Below are 22181 nucleotides of genomic sequence, written 5' to 3' on the forward strand. Positions count from 1 at the left end.
AAGGTGGCATCAAGTAAAAACCGAAAAACTTTCCTTGCATCTACTTGATTATTATTAAAAACATATTATCTTTAAATTAAACACACACACACACACACACACACACACACACACTCATTGTATTTAAGTCATTTTAGCATTTTTTATGGAAATTTCACGTTTTTATATAAGATTTTATCTATTATAACATGGCCAGACAAATAAAATACCGTCGCTGACCCATGTATAACTGGAAACAGAGTATTATAAACATTTCAGTCAGGAAGGCATCATTTGACTGCGCTTTATGGTGACAAATAAGCACAACAATCGATTCGCTCTCTTCTCTGAATCAAAAACACCTTCACTTCAGTTATCAAGCACTTTTCTGTAGTCGCCAGATGAAACGGCAGCAGCGCTTCTCTCCAACTCAGCTTTTAGGTAGCCTTTTTCTTTTTCAAGTTTATACGGTGTCTATTTTTTTACCCCCCAACTTCTCTTTCTTTTACGTTATCTGTCTAGTAGTACTTCGGTGAGAGATGATTTAGCCTATTTTTCTTCATCGTTTTACCTTGAGCAGTCTCTAACGCATCGCTGATCACGTAGGATCTTCTTCATTTGCAGTCTCATTTCAGTGCTTCTCACGGATACGTTCGCGCCGTTTCTCCCTAGTTTCTTTATGGCAACTTTGAGACGAAAGCCGACGCGTGAATAGCTGCTGGCCATATGAGCCTGATTGGAGGCTAATTTGACTGGAGAATTGAGACTGACTTTGATGGCTTCGCCCTTTAGGAAGAGGACTAGACAGAGGGATGCGTGGCTGACGATGTCCTCAACTTTCTGGGTTGTGGTGCTGTTGAGCGGTCTGCTGATCCTGTACTGCGGTAAGTAGCTAAACTGCTCTTCTGCCTTATGAATCTTTAATTTATTCCCATAACTCGTTGACAATATAATGTAATTGCAAGTTCAACAGCAATAATGATTTGGTTATGTGATAAGCTCGATATGAAAACAGGATAAATCAAAACGAGGAGTTGGTTAGAGCATTTAACCCCAAGTGCTGTTAGATCGTTTTTAGACATTAATTTCCCCATTTTTACCAATGATAGATAGATAGATAGATAGATAGATAGATAGATAGATAGATAATTTTTAGACACTAATTCCCACACTTTTACCAGGGATAGATAGATAGATAGTTTTTAGACATTAGGCTAATTCACACACTTTCACCAACAAGATAGATACATAGATAGATATTTTAGACATTAATTCCCTCACTTCAACAGATAGATAGATCGTTTTTAGACACCAATTCCCTCATTTTACCAACTATAGATAGATAGATAGATAGATCGTTTTAAGACACCAATTCCCTCACTTTTACCAACTATAGATAGATAGATAGATAGATGGTTTACATTAATTAAGACATTAATTCCCTCACTTTCACCAATGGATAGATAGATAAATAGATAGATAATTTTTAGACATTAATTCCCTCACCTTTACCAACAATAGATAGATAGCTAGACAGATAGATATATCATTTTTAGACACTAATTCCCTCACTTTTACCAACGAACGAATGATAGATAGATAGATAGATAAATAGACAGACAGATAGATAGATAGATAGATAGATAGATAGATAGATAGATAGATAGTTTTTAGACATTAGGCTAATTCACTCACTTTCACCAACAAGATAGATAAATAGATAGATCATTTTAGACACTAATTCCCTCACTTTTACCAACGAACGAATGATAGATAGATAGATAGATAGATAGATAAATAGACAGATAGATAGATAGATAGATAGATAGATAGATAGATAGATAGATAGTTTTTAGACATTAGGCTAATTCACTCACTTTCACCAACAAGATAGATAAATAGATAGATCATTTTAGACACTAATTCCTTCACTTTTACCAATGATAGATAGATAGATAATTTTTAGACACTAATTCCCTCACTTTTACCAACTATAGATAGATAGATAGATAGATAGATAGATGGTTTACATTAATTAAGACATTAATTCCCTCACTTTCACCAATGGATAGACAGATAAATAGACAGATAATTTTTAGACATTAATTCCCTCACCTTTACCAACTATAGATAGCTAGCTAGCTAGATATATCATTTTTAGACACTAATTCCCTCACTTTTACCAATGATAGATAGATAGATAGATAGATAGATAGATAGATAGATAGATAGATAGATAGATAGATAGATAGATAGATAGATAGATCGATCAATTTTAGACATTAATTCCATGACTTTTACCAACGAAGGAAGGAACAATAGATAGATAGATAGATGATAGAGATTTTTTACGAACCAACTTTTTTTTTCTACAGTCTAGCCTATGCTACTAGAAAGATAGATAGAGAGAGAAAGAGAAAGAGAGAGCGAGAGAGAGAGATGCCCATATAGTCACTACATTTAACTTAATCAAGTTCATTCCCTATATGACTAGATTACCGGTCTGGTGTTTGGGGACTCAGGAGTCAAGCCCCACTGTACTGTGGCTGTCCCACTGCCTGAGTCTTCATTAGCGTCGTGTTGTCCTATTGATTCCATCTATAGCACTGCATTTAGTTAGAGGACACAGCAAAAAACAGACACTTCCTCCCCAGTGGCCTTTCAGCAAATGGGCAAAACCCCTTAATCAGTTTTATTAGGGGATGTAGCATTTCTGGAGCAGACACCCAGAGTCCATTGTAGCTTTAGAAGGGCTGTATTCTTGTCTGAGTCACCATTGCATATTGACTTGAGTACATTAAAATCTTTAGTTCTTCCTAAGACAAGCCAGTAAAAGGAAATCTTTATTGATTGCTCTGCGGAGACAGCATTCACACACCCTTTTACCCCCTCAACAGATTTCGGGACTTCTAATGTGGGGGTCTAAGACAGACAAATCATTTCATTAAAAGCAACAAGAATCTTTATCCATGTATTTGAGCTATTTTTCATCTTTTAAAGCTAGAAAGCACAAGCACCACACTAGAGTCCATAACTCACAATAAGCTTGGAGACAGGCCATCTGTTCAGTGCATACAAATAATACTGATAAAAAACCAACCTAAAATCTGTTTTCTAACCAGCAGCTGTAATGCTCAAAACAGTTGAATCAACCATTTCTCTGCATGACACTGACTTCAAATTATTTATACTGAAAATTTGTAATATATTGAGTGGTGTGCTGAGTCAGAATACAAAACAATGGGATTTTAAGAAGTCGTTATTCCAGAGCTGACACACCGTACTCTTTTAATCCGTCTATACTGTTCTCTGGCTTTTGAAAATCAAGTTATGCAATGGCTGTGATGACCAGTGGAGTGCGAGTGGCTCTTGACCTACAGGCTCATTATGCAGGGCACCTATATACCGCTCATGATGAAGTACTTGCATGAAAGCAACCATTTATTGTTTTTATTTCTATAAATTTAGCATGCTGTCCAGGGATGTGCTTTATTATGCATGTGATGAGGTAGTACGAAGGCCGCTAGAATTCTTTTAAACTTCCTTTCAAACAACCAAGCTTAAAAAATTGAATTTCTAAGAACATTCCCTTCTAAAGTGCTTATGAGACATTGGATCCCTGTGACGACACTCACTTTTCAAGAGCTCTCATGAGGGGGGATCTTGGAGTTGCTGCTTTAACGTTTTAAGAGCATAGATGGGATTCATTAAAATGGCTACTCAAATGCAAAGGGTGGAAAAGACTCTCAAAATAGTTGAGCAGTTAGAGATCCATAATGTTAACTTTGGATTTCTATTACTTGAGCTTCAGCACCCAAGTGAAAACTGAGGCAGATCATCCAGGAACTCATCACACAAAAGCATGTTGGGGAGCTACTTTGAAACTAGCTTGCTAAGCTAAAAGAGAACTAGCTAGATACATTATAAGCTACTAACAAAAAATATCTAACTACATTGAAGCTACTTTAATATCTTTTTAAGTATAAACAATCTATTTATCCCAATTAAGGTGATATCAACTTCAAATTTGGGAAGATACTTTTATAAAAAATACATCTAGAATACATCCTTATAATTATAAATATACAACAGTCGGTACTTGAATTTGATCGGCTGAGTGACATTTCAACAGTTTTTATATATAGTCCAGACAGACTGTCAATCTATGCATTAGTCACTGGAATATTCAGTGATTCTTATGAGTGATCAGAATCATCTAATCATTTGTTCATGCAATTCATTCAAAAACAATTTATTTTAGGACCGGAAACAAATGGTGTGTTCCATTACATGTCAGAAACATTGTATTTATGAGTCAAAGGCACATGAATGGCACCACAAAATTACTCATTCAAAAACACATTCATTCAGGGACGAAACAAGCCACTTTCTTTGAGTGAGTCATTGAATCATTTTACTCATGATTCATTCAAAAACACTGAACAAAAGGTGAACGGCTTTATGGATGAGTCACTGAATCATTCAATCAACTGATTTGTTTAGTTAAAGGGATGGTTCACCCGAAAATGAAAATTATCTCATGATTTACTCACCCTCAAGCCATCCTAGGTGTATATGACTATCTTCTTTCAGTCAAACACAGTCGGAGATATTTAAAAAAATATCCTGGCTCTAATGGTAGTGAACGGGGGGCCTGATTTTGAAGCCCCTAAAATAAAAATAATCCATACAGCTCCAGGGGGTTAAAAGAGGCCTTCCGAAGCGAAGTGATGGGTTTTTGTTAGAAAAATATTGACATTTAAAACATTATTAAGTATAATAACTAGCTTCCGGCAGACGACCATACGCATTGATTCGTGGCGCAATACGACTTGCATAGTATGTGTACCAGTGTTAATTTCGTTGAAGAATAATTTTCGTCACATTTTTTCACGGACGAAAACGAGACGATAACTAAATAAAAATGCGTTTTGAATGACTAAAACTATGATTAAAATCTACTCTAATTTTCGTCAACGAATAAAAACGAGACGAAAATGAAAGAGAGGGACGATTTGGGAAGATATCCAGTCAGGACTGCTGTCCTGTGTAGAAGATGCGCACATTTGAAGTGTAACGTGCTGATCTAACCGCGGGAAAATGCGGCGCTGTTGCGCGCTCTACAGGCTCGAGCAGCAGTGCTTCAGACTGCTTCGCAATCGCATGTTTATGCCAAGCGAGTGCTTATAAGCTAATGTTGATGAATTATGACAATGTTTACTACACGATGTTTATATGGTAGCATGTTTTAGACGGTTGTAAGAATGCATAATTATCTCCCTCATGAGCAGCCTGCTACAGTGCAGACTGCAGACATTTCAGAATAAGAGTCACGGTATATTTCGGGATGGTTTATGATTATTACACAATAAACTGTATTCAATTTAATTTCTATTTAATTCAGAGTAAACTACTGTATCTTCTGTCACAGGAAGGAAAGATTAAGAACATTATTTGACACATTATTCGAGTACAATGGTTATTATAGTTAACTAAACCTAAAACCAAAGAAACCTTCATTACTTGAAATAAACATTAACTGAAATAAAAAATAAATATATATAAAAAATGTAAACTTATTGTATTTCATCTAGTTTCTAAGCTTTAGCTTAACATGAGGTATTAAAATAACAAACAGAAATAAAAACTTATAGACATTTAAAAGCAAAAACTAAAAGACATAAACACAAAAAAATACTAAAACCTTTAACTAAAATTACAATGAAAGCAGAAAAACTAAAAATGAAATCTAATAAAAATTTTAAACGAAAACTGTAATAGTACCTCAATGATAAGTGTGTCAATCCCTGAAAAGTCTTGATTTTTTCTCTTTCTGTCTTTTTGCACTTGAACGGTCAAAAATCGTCCGTTTTGGCGAGCAAAGTACAGTTGGGTGAACATAAATAGTTTGGGGAATATCAGTGTATTGTATTGTTAACGAAATGCTTAATGCATTTCAATTTATCTAAATTAGATTTTAGTTGACTAAATTTACTGTAGATTTAGTCAACTAAAATCTTATGATATTTAGTCGACTAAAACTAGACTAAAACTAAAACAATTTCTGATGACTAAAATATGACTAAAACTAAATGGCATTTTAGTCAAAAGACTATGGCTAAAACTAAATCAAAATTTGGTGTCAAAATTAACACTGATGTGTACGGTCATCTGGCTGAAGCTAATTATTATACATAATAAAGTTTTAAATATGGATATTTTTCTTACAAAAAACCCATCACTTGGCTTCAGAAGGCCTTTATTAACCCCCTGGAGCCGTATAGATTATTTTTTATGATGGATTAATGCATTGTTTGAGGCTTCAAAACACACCCCCCGTTCACTAGCATTATAAAGCTTGGAAGAGCTAGGATATTTTTTCATTTTTGGGTGAACTATCCCTTTCTCTGTTTCATTCAGAATTAAATAAATGACTCAGATGATTCAGTTTTAAAATCATTCACTCAACTGATTCTCAAGGAATGCATGAACTGATAAAATATATATCTCAGCTGCAATGTAAGCGACTTTGGATAAAAGCATCTTCATTTACATGAACCATCTGAATGAACCAAATCACTAGAAAGAATTTGATTCACGTTGAATGAACAGTTTAGACAACTTAATTACTAAACCAGCTTTAAAGGATTAGTCCACTTTTAAATACACTTTTCCTGATAAATTTACTCACCCCATGTCATCCAAGATGTTCATGTCTTTCTTTCGTCAGTCGAAAAGAAATGAAGGTTTTTGAGGAAAACATTCCAGGATTATTCTCCTTACAGTGGATTTCAATGGCTACCAACAGATTGAAGGTCAAAATTACAGTTTCAGTGCAGCTTCAAGGGTCTTATCTAGCGAATCGATCGGTCATTTTCGAAAAAAATACAACCGTTTATGCTTTATAAACAAAATATTGCCTTGAACGTACTTTCCGTTTCCGCATTCTTCATAACGCTTACGCTGAATGTTCTACGCCTTCCCTATTCTACTTACGGAACGAACGCGGCGCCAGTTTCGTTTTTTTCCATAACTTGAATAGGGAAGCCGTAGAACATTCAGCGTAAGCGTTATGAAGAATGCGGAAGCGGAAAGAACGTTCAAGGCGATATTTTGTTTATAAAGCATAAACGGTTGTATTTTTTTCGAAAATGACCGATCGATTTGCTAGATAAGACCCTTATTACTCATCTGGTATCGTTTAAAGCCCTTGAAGCTGCACTGAAACTGTCATTTTGACCTTTAATCTGTTGGTAGCCATTGAAATCCACTGTAAGGAAAATAATCCTGGAATGTTTTCCTCAAAAACCTTCATTTCTTTTCGACTGACGAAAGAAAGACATGAACATCTTGGATAACATGGGGGTGAGTAAATTATCAGGAAAAGTGTATTTAAAAGTGGACTAATCCTTTAATTGTTGTACAGCATACACAAAGTAACATTAAAAACAGCAATGTAGAGTTTTGACACACACCCCCTCTACTCACTGCAAAAAGTTGCTTGTTACTGCAAAAGCTTAGATGTTTTCAAAACAATGGTACAAATGCCACTACTGTACAAGATGACAACACTGTACAAGAGGAAAAATGGCACAGTCATAGAAAGGAACAGTGTGTACTTAAGTGAAGCATAAATGAACACATACACATACATTTATACACAAAGAGCAAAGCTAGTCACTTTGAAGATGAGAGAGCACAAAAGTACGCCTTGAGAAAAATTTCAAACTTACAGGACTTGACAAAGAAGTTTTTTAGTTTGCAAAATACTGAATGCCTAAGGCACTGCTCCACTGTGGGGGCAGGGTGAGCTTTTTTTCCTCTGAAGGAAGCACCTTCTGAAAAAAAATTATAATAAAACTGGGAAACAAAGAAAAGAAGCGAAAAGAGACAATCAAACTAAAGTAGATAGGAGAATTTTTTTGGTCCAACGATTCGTAGCTGAGGAAATAAACAACTTTGGAAAAATAAACAAGTTTGATAGCAGCGCCGGGAAAGAAATATGAAGTCTGGTGCGCGACAACTAAACGAGCTGCTATTTTAATAAAGCCGGCGGATAATGAAGCCGCTCAATTAATGTGGTTTATGGTGTAGTTCTTTTTACCCGCGTTCCTCCGAAGCTTCCGTTCCAATAATGCACTGACTTTGAGATACCTTCTACACTTCCACACGAGCCTGCGATAGATCAATCAGTCCGTTTGTTTGCAAAACCTATTGAGGGTGAGAAAAAGAGCGCGCGCGAGAGAGAGAGAGAAAGTGTGTGTTTACAAGAGCTCATTCAACGGACACAGGGGAAGAGAAACCCTGAAGATATTTATTCAACTGGAACAGTGTAATTCCAGCTGATACATTCATACATTTTGAAACATGGCTTTGTTAAGCTTCATTGGCTGTCTCTGGGAAACCAAATCTCTCTACTGCTCAATTCCTGAAACCTTGGTTTCTTGCTTCTGCTCTTTTTCTCGGGAGCAATAAATGTTAGATTGTATTGGCACTATATAGTCCCGGCCAAATCCTATTAATATGTGTTATATTAGGTTTTCGTGGCAATATCGAAAAGAATCTCTCTCATTCCCGACGTTCACCCTCCAAAACTTTCAGTGGGCGAGGTTCATTATCCGCAAATATAATACTTTCAGAACCAAAGCATTGTTACATTTTCGGACAGAAGGTCAACGGCGTTTCGCACCACATGTAGACCGCAGCATGTCTGTTAGTGACTCTCCTCCCTGCCGTCTGGCAGGCCACTCTATCCTCAGATTTGTGCTCTCCCAGCTTAACTAAATCAAGTTCAATTTGAAAGCAGGAGACGTGCCAGAAGTGCCATTGTGTAAGTCTTGAATAATGTAAAGCAGCTGATGCCTTTGCTTTTTGCGGAATCTCTTTGTGGCTCAAATAATTTAAGAAAAGCTTTCAAGAATCGCTCTTGCGGCAGCGTTGCAATGCTTTCACCGGTCTCTGAAAACAAATTGTCGTATGCAAAGAACCTGGCTGCCACCAAGGTCATTTTGTTCATTTATTCATATTTTTTTAGCCGCATCCTTTCCAAGTATTTGTCGGTATTGACTGCAGATGCTACCAGCTTGTTTATAATCATCCTTAACCTCAGGTCAAAAGCTGAAACAGTATCATTGCTAGTGACGTTATACATCTACATTCATTTTTCATTAGCTCAATGAACGCTGCCAGAAGTAAACAAGAAAAATCACTTTGTTCTGGAAGTTCCTCTATAACCCCTGACATGCATTTTATTAATTCACACACAAAACTGAATGGAACAGAATACAGAGGTCTCGAGACGTGTTTGAAAACCTGTTTTAAATCTGACACTGTGTCATAAACTCAGGGAATGGGATGTTTAAACAAATTGAGACATCTGTTTATGGGTCAATGACAAATAAAAGTAAATATATTTTAAAAATCTAGCAAAAATTCTTATAAACATACTCTTTTTATTCTTGTTTGTTTCATATGGTTATGAAAAACTGTAAAAAAATGTCTTTTTATATATAACATCATATCATATCATGATGACTCATATCAATTTTAAAATATCATTAAGTTTTTTTGGGTGTTACACATCAAAATCACATCAGAATTAATGGCTTTGTCATAAAAAGGTCAAATTATCTGCTATTTTAAGAGATTTTATTGGTCTTGACACTGTCTGCTGCAGGGGTCCTCTCTATGCCATCATTTCCTGTCCATTCTATGACATAATTTCCTGTCTTTATTTTTTTCCCCTGCATCTTTCTGCGTGTTACTTGCACACACAAACGTTTTTAAAATATTAATGAACAGTAAAGCAGTTTTCTTAAAATGTTTTTTCTTCAGAAATCTCTGAAATATGATCATATTAAACCATTTTTCATGAATTTTATTCTTTTAATGAGGCTTTTTCTGCATTATGATATAAGTACAGTTGTGCAAACCTGATTTTTTTTTTTTTACTTTATGCCTCATAAATATCAAAAGGAATTTATTAATAACATCATATCATAACAGAGGTATATTCATGTTATTCAGTGTATGAATTGCATTTTAACTCTTTCCCCGTATTTGAAGAGATTTTCTGTCAATTATTACGCATTTCTTCCCAGGCCATTGACAAGGTTTTCTGGCAATCTGTGTTTTCATTGTTATGGTAGGGGGCGCTGTTACACATCTTTAGAAATAGTACAGCATCTTCAGAACCAAAAACAAGTGAAGAAAAAGATCTGCGAAACCAAGGCTGTGTCCGAAATCGCCCCCTATACCCTTAAATGTGCTCTAAGTGATCCTGGGTGGAGTAACTTCCTGTTGACGTTCGAAGTGTTGTCAAACAAAACAGAGGCTAGCTAGACCCTCCCTCCTCCTCCTCCTCCCCTCCCCTCCGTGCTTCCTGAAACTGTCATGAACGCGCATTTAAAATCATTCTTGTCGGTTATTGGCTGGAGCATGTTTATTATGTTTTGTGGTCCAGGCTGCACTAGTTTGTTTTTGTTGCCGTTTTCGGAGCTTGTGGCGACTACAGAGACCACATTTTTTTTACAGTATGTTCAAGGGACAGGCAACTAGTGGATAGTGAGGAGATGTTTGCTGTATGTGACAAAAAATGTTTTGGCCTAAAAACATGTGACATCACTTAGAGCACCTTTAAATAGGGCACTATTTGAGGGGACAGCCATTTGTAGTGGTGTCCAAAACCATAGTGGACGATGTTGAGTGCACTCATTCAATCTCACAATGCACCGCAATAACAAGTGTACAACCGATGCGCGCTCAACAGTTAGAGAATACCCACAATGCACTGTGAGAGTCGCACGCTGAATGAGATCCTGTGTCTCGCCAGGAGATGGCGCCGGCAGCTGAATCAATCATCCATTCATTTCCAAACCCTATTGACAGACAGTTTGACCAGCACCACATCCTCTTGTACCACTGTTTGAAGAATTTATCTTCCAAAATCTGGCAGTAAGGTGTGGGAGTTCACTTTTAGTATATCATGAGGTGCGTCCCAATTCGTGTACTTATGCACTATTCTATGACGTTTTTAAGTATAAATAGTGCGAGTAGTGCGTTCACACTGAAAATTCCAAAAAGAAAAAGTGCACTTTAAATACCCGGATGATACACTAAATTAACGGAAAAAACGAAGTGTGGAATGTTGGACACTTCGTGCACTCAAATGTCGCAGCTTTAATTACGTAGTGGAGGGGAAGGGAGGATCGGACTCTGTTGTTAAATGACAAAATAACCTTATACAATTCACGCACTACATGGATGAGTGCATAGTGCACAAGTACATAGTGTATAAGTGCATAGTGTATAGTGCGTCATTTGGGACGCAACTATGGACTAAAAATGATCTTCCAAAACTTACTGCCAGATTCTGGAAGATAAATTCTTCAAACAGTGGTACAAGAGGATGTAGTGCTGGTCCTTCAGGAGTCACTCTCAAGCTGTCTGTCTATAAGGCCTATAAAAACCCAGTCTTCATGTATTTTATAACACTTCAGCTTGTGATTCTTATTAAGAGCGGGTCATTTTTTAGGATTCTTTAACTAACCTAAGTCTCTGAGATCCTGACACCTTGCACTTCTGGAGACTCCAGGTAGGTTTCAGTACTGGGAAATGGTGGCGCTGGAGACTAAAGGGTTCCTGATGGTTTCACACTTAATTCTTCACCTTAAAGGTGCCCTAGAACTTCTTTTTAAAAGATGTAATATAAGTCTAAGGTGTCCCCTGAATGTGTCTGTGAAGTTTCAGCTCAAAATACCCCATAGATTTTTTTAAATTCATTTTTTAACTGCCTATTTTGGGGCATCATTAACTATGCACCGATATATAGGTTGCGGCCCCTTTAATTCTCGTGCTCCCCCTCCCCCGGAGCTCGCGCTTGCCTTAAACAGCATAAACAAAGTTCACACAGCTAATATAACCCTCAAAATGGATCTTTACAAGATGTTCGTCATGCATGCTGCTTGCATACATCGGATCATGTAAGTATACTATTTATTTGGATGTATTACATTTGATTCTGAATGAGTTTGATAGTGCTGCGTGGCTAAAGCTAACATTACACACTGTTGGAGAGATTTATAAAGAATGAAGTTGTGTTTATGCATTATACAGACTGCAAGTGTTTAAAAATGAAAATAGCGACGGTTCTTGTCTCCGTGAATACAGTAATAAACGATGGTAACTTTAACCACATTTAACAGTACATTAGCAACCTGCTAGAAACATTTAGAAAGACAATTTACAAAAATATCACTGAAAATATCGTTATCATAGATCATGTCAGTTATTATTGCGCCATTTGCCATTTTTCGCTGTTGTCCTTGCTTGCTTACCTAGTCTGATGATTCAGCTGTGCACAGATCCAGACGTTAATACTGGCTGCCCTTGTGTAATGCCTTGAACATGGGCTGGCATATGCAAATATTGGGGGCGTACATATTAATGATCCCGACTGTTACGTAACAGTCTGTGTTATGTTGAGATTCGCCTGTTCTTCGGAGGTCTTTTAAACAAATGAGATTTATATAAGAAGGAGGAAACTCAGTGTATGTCTTTTCCATGTACTGAACTCTTGTTATTCAACTATGCCAAGATAAATTCAATATTTAATTCTAGGGCACCTTTAATTCTTAATTCTTTTGCAGTTAACATGTGTCTTTTCTTCTCCAGCTGTTTTTGTATGACCCCGCTGACCTAATGAGCATTTTGCTGTCCCTTGGTCATGCTTTAACTTTGCAATTTCTAGTATTGCATTAGTATTACGTCCTTCTCATGAGTATTTAATAATTTTTGACTTTTCAGTCTGAAAATCTCTTTTTTGGCTCATTTTGCCTGTAAAAGAAAACCTGCCTAATAATTCTGCACACCTGAATATAAGGCATTTTCATTTCCAGCCTTCATGAACAATTATATATCACTTATAAATGATTAAAAACAATATTAATAGTAGTTATTAAGATTGGCGTGGATTGGAATTGGTAAAATGTGCTTGGAAAAAAATATGATCAGAAAATCAAATTGCCTAATAAATTGACATATAATATGGATGTAATCTGGACATTCACCGTGTTGCCCTTATCACATGATCTACCAGCGTCAGTTGCATCGCTTCACCTCACATTCACAAATCCTCTCCCTCTCTCATAGGATAGTGAAGTGTCCATCGTATGCCACTTCAGAATCTCACCGAAAGTAGTAGGTCATCTGGATACGTTTTGCCTACTCTTTTATGAGTACTATGAATTCAGTCATACTTATTTTGTCACATACTGTTTTTCGCCTACTATATAGTAGGCAAGTATCTGATTTCAGATGCTGAAGTCTTTAACAAAAATGTGATTTTCTCAGCTTTTTGCTCCAAATGTTGTTGTTTTTTTATGAAACTTTCCCATATTCAAGTGTTGATAAAAAAGAATGAATGATAAAAGCTAGAATACATAGTTTTTTGTATGTTTAAAAGCAGAGGCACTGTTCTTTCTTTTGATGTATTGAGTGTTTACATATTACAACAAACATATATACAACAAAATATTCCGGAGGCCATGAAAGTTTTGTGAATATGATCAAAAATGCTGATGTTTGATGCTAACTTTTTTTATAAAACGCTGGTGGGAAAGAGTTAAAGTTTTTCTGAATAAATGAATAGATTCAGACAAAAAAAAGAGCATCATTTCACTGACCTTTATATAGACCAATAATTAAAAATAAATGGCATGTCCTGAGAGAAGTATTAAAGGACACACACACACACACACACACACACACACATACATTCACACCTTTTCAGAATTGTTTCTCCATCTCCACTACTGAAGGCCAGATGCTTTATGATTTGCCTTGAAACAGTTCTTGTGTGCTTTGCATAGCAACGACGGGAAACTGGTATAAATTCCACACTGAATATAGAATGAATGTATTCCCATCTGACCTGTGGGCAGTAAAATTCATAAAGTGGCCCATCTTTTACAAGCATGTTAACTTTTTTCTCCTCTCTCTCTGTCTCTCTCTCAATTTGGTGGTAATGCCGCCAACAGTTTGAGAAAATGGAGTTATCCTTGGTGGAACGCCTTCTCGTGATTACATCTCTGGCCTAAACAATATTTTAGTCAAATCTGTATTTCATTTTACTGATCCTTTACAAGTTATTAGATTTTAATAAGCAATCTCTTTTTCATTCTCTTTCAGTCACTGCACATAAAATCGTCTGACTGAAGGTTTTCAGCTGCATGTCATAGTGATGTTGGAAATCTGCACTGTACCAAATGATGTATCACTTTAGAAATGTGGTCACAGAACTTGTCTATGTTTTGACAAGCTAAGTGAATACAGCATCACAACTTCATAATCTACCCCTGCATCATTCACACGAAAGCCTTTTTAAGCTCGGTTGCTTGCCCACTACACCTTGTCTGAATGATTTATCTAAAACGTTTGTCAAAAACTGCTTACTATCCACATTTACGCCGCTGTGGACAGCACATTTGAATCTGTCAATAATTAATTTCACACATGCTATCCATTTCATAAACACTAGCTACAATGGTGCATCACGGTCAATGGGCAAAATGTTAGTTCTTTCAAATTAATACTGTCTATAAAAATACTGGCCTGGCCTGCAAGGAAAACACTTCAGAACTAGAGCTTTTCCAACCTCATGCCCTTTTAGAAACCACCAGTCTGTCCTTTAAACAGACCAAAGCACTGCTGTTTCACTCAGTAAATATTGACTTTACACATGGAGTCATTTCTTTCATGTATTACCAATTGAGCTCTATAACTTGACTGTGTTGTAATTAAAGGATTAGTTCACCTTCACAAATGAAAATTACCTCAAGCTTTACTCACCCTCAAGCCATCCTAGGTGTATATGACTTTCTTCTTTCTGATGAACACAATCAGAGTTATATTAATAAATATCCTGACGCATCCGAGCTTTATAACGGCAGTGAACTGGACCAATGAGTTTGAAGCTCAAGAAAGTGCATCCATCCATCATAAACGTACTCCACACGGCTCTGGGCGGTTAATAAAGGCCTTCTGAAGGGAAGCGATGCGTTTGTGTTGAAAAAAATATCCATATTTAACAAGTTATAAAGTAAAATATCTAGCTTCTTCCAGACCACCTTCCATATTCAACTTATGAATAAAGTGTAACTGACGTTGCGTCACTCGAATACGGAAGGCGTAGGACGTAGCGTAAGCGTTTTGAACTGCGAGAGGCGTTACACTTTCTTCGTAAGATGAATACAGAAGGGCGGTCTGGCGGAAGCTAAATATTTTACTTCATAACTTGTTAAATATGGATATTTTTCTTACACAAAAGCATTGCTTCGCTTCAGAAGGCCTTTATTAAACCCCCGGAGCCATGTGGAGTACGTTTATGATGGATGGATGCACTTTCTTGAGCTTCATACACCTGTTCCCTGCCATTATAAAGCTTGGATGCAACAGGATATTAATTGTGTTAATGAGAAAGAAGAAGTCATATACACCTAGGATGGCTTGAAGGCGAGTAAATCTTGGGGTAATTTTCATTTGAACTAAAGTGAACTAATTCTTTAAGCAAGTGTTTTATTCTAAAAGGGTAAAACAGACTTACAGAAATAGGCAATAATTGTGATAATTGTTGCAGAAATTAGTGCAAAGCACTCTGGAAAATGGCTCTAATGGCAACATTCATTCAAACAGTTTTTTTAAAATAAATATTTAATCCTTAATTTATGAACTATTAAATTACAAGTCTTATAGTCAGCATGAAACAGAGTTTCTGATTGTCTTTTCTTCCCATATTGTGATGTATACGAGTGTAGACCCATTCACACCAAGAACGATAACTATAGACCTTATTTACCAGAGAAACAAGCGTGCCGCCATCTTTAGAATATTGTCTTTGAACTTCCGTTTTTGCGGTAGCCCAGTATATTTCTATGGCATCGTTGTTGAAGAATAACTAGCTGGTGAAGTGGATTTACCTGTTGTAGAGTTAATGGAAGTTATCATGAGCATTGTTATGTTCAAAGCAGATGTCTTAACAAATGTCAATAGACCGGGAAGATTTTAAAATGAGCAGATCATTCATAAATACATAATATCGCTGTGGAAATACAAGCCGGAAGTTAAAAAAAAGACAACGAGCGCAGCGCTGAAAAGGGGCGGGGCTACATAAGGTCTATAAAGTTAACTATATTTTATATTTTAACTATATTTTTAACTATATTTTCGGTTTATTCTAAACTTGCGCGCTGCTGTTTCAAAGTATGTATAACGCCATCAAACATGTTTTGCTGTTGTTGCACTTACACGGCTTTAACCAGCAGATGTCCTCAGCATGTTATGTTCCGAGTGAATCTAGCTAGAGTAATCGATCTAATCTAACAAGGAATTTAGCTGACGAAATCAATATAGTGGAATAAAAACAACGCCTAGTCTTTTTCACTGCAACTTCAAAGGAAGCAAGACAATGTTGTCGAAACTAGCGCTGGATACCTGAGGTAATTTTGTGTTGTATCGTTAATACTTCTCACCATTTATTCCGAGGGTATGACTGATTGTTTTCCATATATCCATTTTCTTTAAAGTATCCTTGAAAAGGGGGTTTGACTTGTCAAACATTTTTCTGGATGTAGGTGATGAACTTCTCCGCAATGTCGTCTGCCATTTTAAATGTGCGAGCCCTTAAAATTCCACTGGATTCTGATTGGTTGTCAGTTTTTTATCGTTCAGCAGCTGGAAAAAATCTAAAGTGATCCCAACGATATTGTTTCTCCATATCATTATCGTCATAGCTGTGGTGTGGACAGTGCTATTCTTTTATATGTAGAATTTTTAGAACTATATCTTTATCGTTATTGGTATGAACGGGCCTTAACAGCGGCTCGAACAAGAAAAAATGTAGGGCGTAATGTAATGTTTGTCCATTTTGCGAAACGATTGGATGGTTCCCTATTGGTCAATCTCATGTGAGTGACAGGTTTTCCCGCCCTCTCGCCAGTAAATATGTCATCAGAGAAGAGATGTTGCTACAAGAGGGAGGGGAAATTATTTTAATTAAAATATTATTTATTTAAAATAATGATATGCACGGAATAATAATCCAACTTATTTTAACACCATCACACCATGAATAGTTAAAATGTCTTTTTTGAGTGCATCAGCGAGTTGAATATAATCACAATAAAATATCTAATTAATATGTTCCAACTGTACAAACTGAGTTTAATATTTTAAGCCATATATGTATCTGATGGGGAATTAAAATGTAGTGTACTGCAGGACACATGACTCTACAGCTGGCCTGTCAGACCATTTCTCACTTCCCTTCTCCGCCTCTTTTTGGATCACAATGTGAAGACCGGCCCAAATTAGTCTGTGTAGATTGATTACAAAGTCTTTGTGGGCAGGCGAGAGAAGAGGAGCCCCTGCCTTCTTATCACTCAACGTATCTGGACTTGTCACAGTTTCCCACCTCTCTTTGATTGGGATCTCTACTATCAGCTTTTCTTTCGGACTGTCTGGGAGTAAAACTGTGAGGCTAAATCCATTCTGATTACCTCTGACAGCAGAAACACATCACTCACCGCCCATTTCAAAGGATACAGTTACAGTTTCACCATGTGGTTTTAAATATATATGGTTCCACAGTAGCTAAACAAGAGTGTGAGATTTGATGCCATATGGATCAACATATCTTGAATGCAGCAGATTTACTGGAATGCATATTGTGAAGGTGGATGTCACATTTAATGGGATTCATCCAAATTGGACTGCACAACCCAAACTGTAATAAGGATGCGCTGTGCAGTTTAAACATTAGTTGGTGGTGGAATTTCCTTGAGTGTATCAATTTCTTCTCCTCTTCAGGCTTCTTGTATTTTATTTGGTTAAAATGTGTCTTGACTAATTATGCTGAATTGGAATGAAAGTTTCACACCATAGAAGCCACGATCCTGTGGTTCGAACACCTGTCAGAGCAGAAAGTCTTACATCTGCACATCAGCTTTAAATCTGATTTTGAGAGCTATGAGTCATTTCACCTACTATACATTGGCATTCTGATAGGGTGCTCTTTTGTCTTGCGTTAAAGGTCTAGTTCATCCAGAAATGAAATACTGGCATTATTTACACACTCTCATGATGTTCTAAATCCATAATTCATGCTTTTCTTTACCCAAAAGATGAATTTTGAAGACAATTCTGGCCACATAGAGAAAGCGAATGATGATGACTGGAGCTGTGAAGTTTCAAAATGACAAAAAGCACCATAAAACTATCATATATCCAAGTTCTTCAGAAAAAATGTTCTAAGAATGTTTTGCTTACGTTCCAATTAAGTTATGAAAAAAGATTTCTGAATGTTCAAACCCAAGTCGGGTTGAAAATGGACAAACCCAGGTTAAATGTTTGTCTAACCTGCAGCTGGGTAGTTTTATTTTAATTTAAAAATTACTGTATTCTTTGCTTAAAATGAACCCAAAAATGATGGAAATTATCATGTATTAATGTTTAATAAATTAACATTAAGAAGTTTAATGAATAATAATTAAACAATAAACATTTATTAACTTTCTTATTAATAAATGTTCACCTTTTGCTTATTATTGTTGCCTCTAGTAATTATATGTCTGATTTTTAATTTCCAACCTATTTTGGGGTTATTTTAAGCCAGCCATATAGTAACTTTTAAACAATAGTTGGGTAAAATAAAACTGCCAAGCACGTTGGGCAAACATTTAACCCAACCGCTGGGTTAAAACCTCCCAATCACTGGGTTTGTCCATTTTTAACCCAACTTTGGTTTAACCCAGCACTTTTTAGTGATGATTGTTAATTTTTAATGTTCTAAACACCATTCTGAAACCAGTAACAGTTTTTTAAAAAAATATTATACGAACGTCCAACTAAAACGTTCCATAAACAATGTATAAATATTGTTTCTGTGCTAATGTTTTTGAGATCACTAATAAATATGAACCAGATAACTTTGAAGAACCATTCTATTAACATCACTGGAATAATGTTTCTTAACTTTGAGAGAACCTTTTTAGAATGTTAGTCAAAGTTCTGAGAACGTTAGCTGGAATGATAGCTTTGTCTGGCAAACAGTCATTATTCATTGAAAAATCTTACAATTTTCAGTGATTAGGCATGAATCTCATGCATGTTTCATGAACAAGTTGTTCTTTTAAATCTGATCCTTTCAGAGAATCAGTTGATTCAGTTCACAAATCCAGCTGGGCGCTGTTTCAGATCAAGCTCTTCAGAGCATTCGGTATTGTAAGGGAGGATAGGGTTAAGGAGGAATGTCTTGATCCCAGTAGGGGTGTCTATTAGAACACAGAGTCCAGGAGTACAGTTCCATATGACCACTTTATTCATCCATTGAAGCAAGTAGAAAAGAGCAAATGAGCTGGAAAAGAACAGAAATACAAAAATTCAATAAAGATAAATAAAAAATTATTCAGATTACACAAGCAAAAGATACACAATATAAACAAAGGAGAATAAACTTAGGCCTATATGAAAGACTTTACATACAGATGGTACACTATATTTTTATGAATGGGAGAAAGTGCAACGCACAAAACAGCGGAATCCCGCCTTCTAAATAAGAGCCAATCGCCGATTGGTAAAGTCATTGCATCACTGCAGCGGCCATTAGAAGCTCCGGTTCCTATAGAAACAGTCAGACTCGTGCTTCCTATTCGGTTGTTAAGTCTGACGTCACGCGGCAGCGCTTCCGGGTCCTAACGCTCAATCTCATACCACAAGAAAACAACAAATGGTGCTAATATACACACACGATGTGGTGTAATACTACAAAAAAATTATAATCATAACCTTTATTTCCATACCAAAATTCCAGATGGCCAGACAATGATTCATCTTTTATAAATCGTTAAAATATTAATGTCTGTGACGCTGTAAGCACGGAGACTGTTGTGTAGACTGTAAGTATTTAAAATGTTTAACTTTTTAAAATGATTGATGTTTAATATGAATAAATAGCGCTCATAAACACTGTCGATGGCATTCTCAAGTGAAATGAGTCGAGGCTTGGACCCGGAAACGGCGTTCCTTACGTCATGACTTAACAAGCGGATAGAGACACGCACTTAGGACTGCGCATTAGCTTGATCCAGTCAGAAAATGCTGTTTTTTTGTCATGATCTGAGCATTTAGAAACAAAATTTATGAGACAGTTGTTGTCAGATTTCATTGGTGATTTCAAATATGAAATTTAATTGCAACAGCTTTGGAGAATTTGATGTTTCCCCATTTAAAGAGATAGGAGCTGTACTTGCATGCCCGAGAGACGTTTCAAAGATGGTTGCCGAGTGAAATGACTTGTCTTAAAGGGACTTTGATTTAACTGCACAATGGCTGCTAAAAATGACAACAAAGCCAGCAAAGATTGCAGTTCAGTCTCCATGTTATTGTTTACACGGTCATCAAGGATACGCTGAGCGAATGTGGGCAGCCACGTCATCGTTTTCAAAAGTCTCCGTTTTGGTCCATTTATACTGAAACACAACCCCAGCGTTTTCAAACCTCAACTGCAGCATTAGTCTATTGTGCATCAGTGCAGGCATTTGTAAATCAGGACCCATTAGTGCACAGCTACAGTGATTAAAGGTGCCCTAGAATGAAAAATTGAATTTATCTTGGCATAGTCAAATAACAAGAGTTCAGTACATGGAAATGACATACAGTGAGTCTCAAACTCCATTGTTTCCTCCTTCTTATATAAATCTCATTTGTTTAAAAGACCTCCGAAGAACAGGCGAATCTCAACATAACACCGACTGTTACGTAACAGTTGGGCTCATTAATATGTACGACCCCAATATTTGCATATTTCAGCCCATGTTCCCAACATTATGAAAGGCATTAGACAAGGGCAGCCAGTATTAACGTCTGGATCTGCACAGGTGAATCAACAGACTAGGTAAGCAAGCAAGAACAATAGCGAAAAATGGCAGATGGAGCAATAATAACTGTCATGATATCATATTTTTTAGTGATATTTGTAAATTGTCTTTCTAAATGTTTCGTTAGCATGTTGCTAATGTACTGTTAAATGTGGTTAAAGTTACCATCGTTTCTTACTGTATTCACGGAGACAAGAGCCATCACTATTTTCATTTTTAAACACTTGCAGTCTGTATAATGCATAAACACAACTTCATTCTTTATAAATCTCTCCAACAGTGTAGCATTAGCCGTTAGCCAAGGAGCACAGCCTCAAATTCATTCAGAATCAATGTTAACAATATAACAGTATACAATACTCACATAATCCGACGCATGCATGCCGCATGCATGACGAACACTTTGTAAAGATCCATTTGAGGGTTATATTAGCTGTGTAAACTTTGTTTATGCACTGTTCAAGGCAAGCGCGAGCTCCGTGGGCGTGGAGCACGAGAATTAAAGGGGTGGCAGCCTGAATTGGCTCATTTCTAATTATGCCCCAAAATAGGCAGTTAAAAAAATTAATTAAAAAAAATCTATGGGGTATTTTGAGCTGAAACTTCACAGACACATTCAGGGGACACCTTAGACTTATATTACATTTTTTTTTAAAAAACCTTTAATTAACAGAGGTTGTGTACAAATCAGTAAACAGTTAATTGAAGAGAAACTATGACTGGACAAATGAAATTTTGGGGTATCTCAGTAAGGTAAACCAGGAAAAGGATTATAAACAATGACCTTGAAATGATCTTTAATACAACAATCTTTTTTATATGCTTTACCCAACACACTCTCATTTTGTTGAATTGGCAGCGAGTTTCTATGAATTCAAACAATCTCAATTGCAGGTTTTCGTTCGATCTGCTCCCCACTGAGGGTTCGATTTAGAGATGGGAATAGAGATGGACCTTCATGCTTGCTTTTTCTAAAAATCATAGGTTTTTGTATGAGTGAAATCATACAAATTTGTCGAATCGTAAAATAGCTATGTTTTCTGATGAGATCTGGTTGGCTTTTCCCAAAATGCAGTTTGTTTGCACTAAGAGTTTGTTCATGACGTGCTAAAATGTCACATTAGAGACCGAACATCATTGTAGTTCATTATAACTTTTGTGTAACAAAATTTTTTTTTGAGGAATGAAAACTGCTACAATGAAACTGAATGGGGGTCCAAAATAACCCAACTGGACATTTTTCAAGATATCTTCTTTCTTTTGTTACACAGA

General features: G+C 36.4%; 1 protein-coding gene across 1 annotated transcript in view; it reads left to right on the forward strand.

Annotated features, from left to right (window-relative positions):
* Positions 1–267: 267 nt before the first annotated feature.
* tafa5b (TAFA chemokine like family member 5b) overlaps positions 268–22181 on the forward strand; it is a 69237-nt gene continuing 47323 nt past the window's right edge. Inside the window, exon 1 of the mRNA XM_048159065.1 lies at positions 268–863. Coding sequence (XP_048015022.1) covers positions 755–863 — 109 coding nt within the window. The 5' untranslated portion in view covers positions 268–754. The remainder of the gene's footprint in view (positions 864–22181) is intronic.

The sequence above is a fragment of the Megalobrama amblycephala genome, linkage group LG15, assembly GCF_018812025.1.
Source record: "Megalobrama amblycephala isolate DHTTF-2021 linkage group LG15, ASM1881202v1, whole genome shotgun sequence".
Taxonomy (NCBI): Eukaryota; Metazoa; Chordata; class Actinopteri; order Cypriniformes; family Xenocyprididae; genus Megalobrama; species Megalobrama amblycephala.